The sequence below is a fragment of the Pseudophryne corroboree genome, chromosome 8, assembly GCF_028390025.1.
Source record: "Pseudophryne corroboree isolate aPseCor3 chromosome 8, aPseCor3.hap2, whole genome shotgun sequence".
Lineage (NCBI taxonomy): Eukaryota > Metazoa > Chordata > Amphibia > Anura > Myobatrachidae > Pseudophryne > Pseudophryne corroboree.
Window position 1 is genome coordinate 492946472 of NC_086451.1, and position 8614 is coordinate 492955085.

At 46.6% G+C, this 8614-nt stretch overlaps 1 protein-coding gene across 1 annotated transcript in view; it reads left to right on the forward strand.

The window, feature by feature from the left end:
* The window catches only part of SURF2 (surfeit 2), a 116922-nt gene extending 108599 nt beyond the window's left edge, over nt 1-8323 (forward strand). Inside the window, exon 6 of the mRNA XM_063938460.1 lies at nt 8117-8323. Within this exon, the coding sequence (XP_063794530.1) occupies nt 8117-8197 (81 nt within the window). The 3' untranslated portion in view covers nt 8198-8323. The remainder of the gene's footprint in view (nt 1-8116) is intronic.
* Nucleotides 8324-8614: the final 291 nt, after the last annotated feature.

An 8614-nucleotide genomic window follows, 5' to 3' on the forward strand; every position in this document is an offset into this window, starting at 1 on the left:
CTGCAGAGTCATCCGCACTCTCCCGCCCGTTTGGGAGCTTTGGTATAATCCCCATGGTCCTTTCAGGAACCCCAGCATCCACTAGGACGATAGAGAAAATAAGATTTTACTTACCGATAAATCTATTTCTCGGAGTCCGTAGTGGATGCTGGGCGCCCATCCCAAGTGCGGATTATCTGCATAAATTGTACATAGTTATTGTTAACTAATTCGGGTTATTGTTGAAGGAAGCCATCTTTCAGAGGCTCCGCTGTTATCATACTGTTAACTGGGTTTAAATCACAGGTTGTACGGTGTGATTGGTGTGGCTGGTATGAGTCTTACCCGGGATTCAAAATCCTCCCTTATTGTGTACGCTCGTCCGGGCACAGTACCTAACTGGAGTCTGGAGGAGGGTCATAGGGGGAGGAGCCAGTGCACACCACCTGATCTGGAAAAGCTTTACTTTTTGTGCCCTGTCTCCTGCGGAGCCGCTATTCCCCATGGTCCTTTCAGGAACCCCAGCATCCACTACGGACTCCGAGAAATAGATTTATCGGTAAGTAAAATCTTATTTTTAGGTTTTTTATTTTACAGTGAGGTCTGCTGGCAACAGACTCACTGCAGCGAGGGACTAAGGGGAGAAGAAGCGAACCTACCTAACTGGTGGTAGCTTGGGCTTCTTAGGCTACTGGACACCATTAGCTCCAGAGGGATCGACCGCATGGAACCGGCCATTGATGTTCGGTCCAGGAGCCGCGCCGCCGGCCCCCTTACAGAGCCAGAAGCAAGAAGAATCCGGAAAATCGGCGGCAGAAAACATCAGTCTTCACCAAGGTAGCGCACAGCGCTGCAGCTGTGCGCCATTGCTCCTCATACACACTTCGGTCACTGAGGGTGCAGGGCGCTGGGGGGGGCGCCCTGAGAAGCAATAAATACACCTTGGCTGGCAAATATATCACAATATATAGCCCCAGAGGCTATATATGTGATAAATACCCCTGCCAGAATCCAGAAAAAAGCGGGAGAAAAGTCAGCCGAAAAAGGGGCGGAGCTATCTCCCTCAGCACACTGGCGCCATTTCTCCCTCACAGCTCCGCTGGAAGGAAGCTCCCTGGCTCTCCCCTGCAGTCTACACTACAGAAAGGGTAAAAAAGAGAGGGGGGGCACTAAATTTAGGCGCAATATACATATAGCAGCTATAAGGGGATATAATTTAGTTAATCGCTGGATTATATAGCGCTCTGGTGTGTGCTGGCATACTCTCTCTCTGTCTCCCCAAAGGGCTTTGTGGGGTCCTGTCTTCTGTCAGAGCATTCCCTGTGTGTGTGCGGTGTGTCGGTACGGCTGTGTCGACATGTTTGATGAGGAGACTTATGTGGAGGAGGAGCAGGTGCCTATAAATGTGTTGTCACCCCCTGCGGGGCAGACACCGGAGTGGATGGACTTGTGGAAGGAATTACGCGAAAGTGTCGACTCCTTACATAAAAAATTTGACGACATGCCAAATGCGGGGCAGCCGGCTTCTCAGCCCGTGCCTGCCCAGACGTCTCAAAGGTCATCAGGGGCTCTAAAACGCCCGCTACCTCAGATGGCAGACACAGATGTCGACACGGATACTGATACCAGTGTCGACGACGATAAGACTAATGTAATGTCCAATAGGGCCACTCGTTATATGATTGAGGCAATGAAAAATGTTTTACACATTTCTGAGGTGACCCCAGGTACCACAAAAAAGGGTATTATGTTTGGGGAGAAAAAACTACCAGTAGTTTTTCCCCCTTCTGAAGAATTAAATGAAGTGTGTGAACTAGCGTGGGCTTCCCCCGATAAAAAATTGGTAATTTCAAAAAAATTACTAATGGCGTACCCTTTCCCGCCAAAGGATAGGTCACGTTGGGAAACACCCCTTAGGGTGGATAAAGCACTTACGCGCTTATCTAAAAAGGTGGCACTGCCGTCCCAGGATACGGCCGCCCTAAAGGAACCTGCTGACAAAAAGCAGGAGGCTCTCCTGAAAGCTATATATACACACACTGGTATTATACTGAGACCAGCTATTGCCTCAGCATGGATGTGCAGTGCTGCATCTGCATGGTCAGACTCCCTGTCAGAAAACATTGACACCCTAGACAGGGACACTATATTGCTAAACGTAGAGCATATTAAAGACGCTGTCTTCTACATAAGAGATGCACAGAGGGATATTTGCCGGCTGGCATCTAAAATAAGTGCACTGTCCATTTCTGCCAGGAGAGGGTTATGGACCCGGCAGTGGACAGGTGATGCAGATTCTAAAAGGCACATGGAAGTTTTGCCTTATAAGGGTGAGGAGTTGTTCGGGGATGGTCTTTCGGACCTAGTGTCCACAGCAACGGCTGGGAAGTCAGCATTTTTGCCACATGTCCCCTCACAACCAAAGAGAGCACCGTATTATCAGGTACAGTCCTTTCGCCCCCAAAAGAGCAGACGGGGTAGAGGCGCGTCCTTTCTGCCCAGAGGCAGAGGTAGGGGAAAAAAGCTGCAGCATACAGCCACTTCCCAGGAACAAAAGTCCTCCCCCGCTTCTTCTGCTAAGTCCGCCGCATGACGCTGGGGCTCAACAGGCGGAGCCAGGTACGGTGGGGGCCCGTCTCAAAAACTTCAGCAATCAGTGGGCTCGCTCACAAGTAGATCCCTGGATCCTTCAAGTGGTATCTCAGGGGTACAGGCTGAAATTCGAGACATCCCCCCCCCCCCCCACCGTTTCCTCAAATCTGCCTTACCAACGACTACCTCAGAAAGGGAGGCTGTGTTAGAGGCAATTCACAAGCTGTATTCCCAGCAGGTGATAGTCAAGGTGCCCCTACTTCAACAAGGAGGGGGTTACTATTCCACAATGTTTGTGGTACCGAAACCGGACGGTTCGGTGAGACCCATTTTAAATTTGAAATCCTTGAACACATATTTAAGAAAATTCAAGTTCAAGATGGAATCGCTCAGGGCGGTTATTGCAAGCCTGGAAGAGGGAGATTACATGGTATCTCTGGACATCAAGGATGCTTACCTGCATGTCCCCATTTACCATCCTCACCAGGAGTACCTCAGATTTGTGGTACAGGATTGTCATTACCAATTCCAGACGTTGCCGTTCGGCCTGTCCACGGCACCGAGGGTATTTACCAAGGTAATGGCCGAAATGATGATACTCCTTCGGAAAAAGGGAGTTTTAATTATCCCATACTTGGACGATCTCCTGATAAGGGCGAGGTCCAGAGAGCAGTTGTTGGTCGGCGTAGCATTATCTCAGGAGGTGCTACACCAGCACGGTTGGATTCTGAATATTCCAAAGTCTCAGCTGGTTCCGGCGACACGTCTACTGTTCCTGGGGATGATTCTGGACACAGTCCAGAAAAGTGTTTCTCCCAGAGGAGAAAGCCAAGGAGCTGTCATCTCTAGTCAGAGGCCTCCTGAAACCAAAACAGGTGTCGGTGCACCACTGCACGCGAGTCCTGGGAAAGATGGTAGCTTCCTACGAAGCAATTCCATTCGGCAGGTTCCATGCCAGAACCTTTCAGTGGGACCTGTTGGACCAATGGTCCGGATCGCATCTTCAAATGCATCGGTTGATAACCCTGTCTCCAAGGACCAGGGTGTCTCTGCTGTGGTGGCTGCAGAGTGCTCATCTCAGAGAGGGCCGCAGATTCGGCATACAGGACTGGGTCCTGGTGACCACGGATGCCAGCCTTCGGGGCTGGGGAGCAGTCACACGGGGAAGAAACTTCCAAGGACTTTGGTCAAGTCAGGAGACTTCCCTACACATAAATGTTCTGGAACTGAGGGCCATTTACAATGCCCTAAGTCAGGCAAAGCCCCTGCTTCAAAACCAGCCGGTTCTGATCCAGTCAGACAACATCACGGCAGTCGCCAATGTAAATCGACAGGGCGGCACAAGAAGCATGACGGCAATGGCAGAAGCCACAAGGATTCTCCGATGGGCGGAAAATCACGTGTTAGCACTGTCAGCAGTGTTCATTCCGGGAGTGGACAACTGGGAAGCAGACTTCCTCAGCAGGCACGACCGCCACCCGGGAGAGTGGGGACTTCATCCAGAAGTCTTCCAACTGATTGTAAATCGTTGGGAAAGGCCACAGGTGGACATGATGGCGCCCCGCTTAAACAAAAAGCTAGAAAAATATTGCGCCAGGTCAAGAGACCCTCAGGCGATAGCTGTGGACGCTCTAGTGACACCGTGGGTGTACCGGTCGGTTTATGTGTTCCCTCCTCTTCCTCTCATACCCAAGGTACTGAGCATAATAAGGAAAAGAGGAGTAAGAACTATTCTCATTGTTCCAGATTGGCCAAGAAGGTCTTGGTACCCGGAACTTCAAGAATTAATCTCAGAGGACCCATGGCCTCTGCCGCCCAGACAGGACCTGCTGCTGCAGGGGCCCTGTCTGTTCCAAGACTTACCGCGGCTGCGTTTGACGGCATGGCGGTTGAACGCCGGATCCTAAAAGAAAAGGGTATTCCGGAGGAAGTCATTCCTACGCTCATTAAAGCTAGAAAAGAGGTAACCGTACAACATTATCACCGCATATGGCGAAAATATGTTGCGTGGTGTGAGGCCAGGAAGGCCCCAACGGAGGAATTCCAGCTAGGTCGATTTCTGCACTTCCTACAGTCAGGGGTGACTATGGGCCTAAAACTGGGTTCCATTAAGGTCCAGATTTCGGCTCTGTCGATTTTCTTCCAAAAAGAACTGGCTTCACTGCCTGAAGTTCAGACATTTGTCAAGGGAGTGCTGCATATTCAGCCTCCTTTTGTGCCTCCAGTGGCACCGTGGGACCTCAACCTGGTGTTGGGTTTCCTAAAGTCACATTGGTTTGAGCCACTCAAAACCGTGGATTTAAAATATCTCACGTGGAAAGTGGTCATGCTTTTGGCCTTGGCTTCGGCAAGGCGTGTGTCAGAATTGGCGGCTTTGTCATGTAAAAGCCCCTATTTGATTTTCCATATGGATAGGGCAGAATTGAGGACTCGTCCCCAGTTTCTTCCTAAGGTGGTATCCGCTTTTCACTTGAACCAACCTATTGTGGTGCCTGCGGCTACTAGGGACTTGGAGGACTCCAAGTTACTGGACGTAGTCAGGGCCTTGAAAATGTATGTTTCCAGGACGGCTGGAATCAGGAAGACTGACTCGCTATTTATCATGTATGCACCCAACAAGCTGGGTGCTCCTGCTTCAAAGCAGACTATTGCTCGCTGGATTTGTAGCACAATTCAGCTTGCGCATTCTGTGGCTGGCCTGCCGCAGCCTAAATCTGTAAAAGCCCATTCCACGAGGAAAGTGGGCTCTTCTTTGGCGGCTGCCCGAGGGGTCTCGGCTTTACAACTTTACCGAGCTTCTACTTGGTCAGGGGCAAACACGTTTGCAAAATTCTACAAATTTGATACCCTGGCTGAGGAGGACCTTGAGTTCTCTCATTCGGTGCTGCAGAGTCATCCGCACTCTCCCGCCCGTTTGGGAGCTTTGGTATAATCCCCATGGTCCTTACGGAGTCCCCAGCATCCACTAGGACGTCAGAGAAAATAAGATTTTACTCACCGGTAAATCTATTTCTCGTAGTCCGTAGTGGATGCTGGGCGCCCGTCCCACGTGCGGACTGTCTGCAATACTTGTATATAGTTATTGTTAACTAAAAGGGTTATTGTTGAGCCATCTTTTGAGAGGCTCTTTTAGTTCATACTGTTAACTGGGTATATTATCACGAGTTATACGGTGTGATTGGTGTGGCTGGTATGAGTCTTACCCGGGATTCAAAATCCTTCCTTATTGTGTCAGCTCTTCCGGGCACAGTATCCTAACTGAAGTCTGGAGGAGGGTCATAGTGGGAGGAGCCAGTGCACACCAGGTAGTCCTAAATCTTTCTTAGCTGTGCCCAGTCTCCTGCGGAGCCGCTATTCCCCATGGTCCTTACGGAGTCCCCAGCATCCACTACGGACTACGAGAAATAGATTTACCGGTGAGTAAAATCTTATTTTCGTGTTTGGACAATTTTAATATATCTATTAACAGTTCATTTTTAAAATATCCTATGTGTGCCAACAAAGACATTCTGTCTCTCCTTTTTTCTGAACGTTGCCCCAGTACTCGCTGCTCCAGAGTTTACTGATAAGTGGTTGGTAGAGACTGATGCAATGCGCTGCAGGTTGGAGGCTGCATCAGCCATCACTCCATCATATATCTCTCTTAGGGCAGGGGGACGGGGGGGGGGGCCTGGACGGCCCAACCTCTCTCAGGGTTAATGGTCCTGTTCCCCGCTAACGGCGGAATGGAATATTTGGTTGGTGGAGAGGGTAGATAGGGGGATATGTAGTGGGGTGGGGGTTAGAGGGGATTAAGTTTTGGGGCTTTGCCCCTAGTGAATTGTTTGCCTATCACGGAAGGTTGTTTTCTAAAAAATGTATCCAACTGATTTATTGGTTTGGTATTTACTTTTATGGTAAAATTATTAGTAAGATCACTGGATGTGCTAAATAAAAATGGAAAATTATATATATTCTTCTTGTGTAGAATCCCAGATATAATAGGTTTAAGGCGTTAATAGGTTGGTTATAATCATTGCCCCTTTTAGATGTTTTAAATGATACGTAGGTTATTACTAGATTTATATATTGATCTGTATACCTAGATAAGGTATAAGAATGATGAAATAAGTATCTATGGTATAATAATAGGAAGCTATATGAGCTCTATATATCTTTGCGTGTATATGTTTCATATGAAAGTACTGTTGTTATTTTTTAAATGTAACTTTAGTTAAATGATGCTCTGCTCCTAGATAGAGGAATGTGATATATTGTATTTTGAGTGTATAACTCCACATGATATTAATGAGCTTTGAGCCCGCTGAGTCTCTGTATAGCCTTACTTGTTGAAATAAAGTGATACCAACGGAATGTATACAGCTGTTATTGATGAGCAGGTGAACTGATTGAGCCACATACAGCCGTGTGCTGATAAGCCTGTGAATACTACCGCTGAATAATAAGAGAACGAGGTGTGGAGCGCAAGAAAGGTGCGCCGGCGCATCAGAGAGATCGTGAGGATAAAAGGGAGCAGGGCGGCAGATTTTAAACATCAGACTGAGGAAGCCGCCGATGTAAGTAGGCAGTGAAACGCGTCTCTGTACCTGACCTGCCAGTGACTACTTTATCAACCACCTGCGTCCAGCACTGGGAGGAAATTCTGAAGGATCTCCGGATAAGGCTCGTTGTAAAAGGGTATTTGGCACCAGAGCTGGGAGGACTTTAAAACGGAACCCAGGAGGCGTAGTGGTAATCAATTATAACATGGCCATGTTTTATAAAATCTGATGTGAGATTCATTAATTCTGCTGCTCCAAGTAATTCACGTGTATGCATGCACAAGGGACTAATCCATTGTTGCTAGAAATAGATCAGCACCAGTTTTAAGGGAGATAAAAAGCTGCTGAAAGTTATATGTGAGATGAACTTTTGAAAGCAAGTTTCCATCATATTGATCTCCTTTTGATTAAAGCATTAAGGAAAGGATACAGCATCAATCTGAGCAAAAATAAGGGATTGAACATCGGACTCAACTGTTGCAGCTTGTAGCAATTAAGTGATTGTATCCTATGTGCACTAAGAGGGATAGCTAAATTATTATATGGAGCAGAGTATTGAATGATCCTATTAGGTGTGTCATGAATTTTTAATCTATGTCATTGTGCTTTTTAGTTATTTTGATTTTTGCATGCAAAATAGTTGTAGAGGCAAGGGAGGGATTTTATTTTATCTTGTTCTTACAATGGTACTAATAGAGGAATATTAATAAGACAGAATAAACTAATACATTTTATTATTATAAGAAGTCTGCAAGCGCTGTCTGTATTTTTTTTTTTTCTGAGTAAAATATATGTTTCTATATATGGGAAAGTGAGGCTGAAAGCTTCAATGTAGAAAGGACTGATATTAAATATTCCCAATGTTCTTTGCAGAGTGTCGCGTGATAAGTTTCCTAATGTAAAGATATATCATAATAGGAAAAATCTAATGCCAGATGACAGTGTTTTCTCTTCATCGTTTGATTAATTATCTTCTGTTGATAGATTCCATTTTCTTTTTACAGCCGCAGTCTGGACCTTCGCGGAAGAAGCTAAAGTCTCATCACAAGAAATCTAAAAACTTTAAGAAGTCCACCAAAAAGTGACCTCCTCGTCTTCCTCACCCTTCTCATCATCCTCCTCACTCTCCTCATCCCTTGCAGCATGAAGTTTAGTTTGTTATGATAAATATTTTGTGGATAACTGAACAATAAAATTGTATTATTCTTTTTTTTCTAATATGTTTATTGACCATTTTCACGCACAATACAGCAGGTCTGAATTAGGCCTAAAGTCTTTAGTGGAGACCGGCAGTGTGACGATATAAGGTAGCCATATAGAAAAGAATTTGGAGGAGCGATATTCCGCATCAAGAACAGCCCACCCAATCCATTTCATAGAGGTAAGATAACGGGGGGAGCATACGGGATATGGTCAGAGGATCTTTATGTATCCATTGGGGCAATATAGTTTTCTTTGCAACTGCTGCTATACAAGCCAATACGAAGGAGCAAATCAAAAGG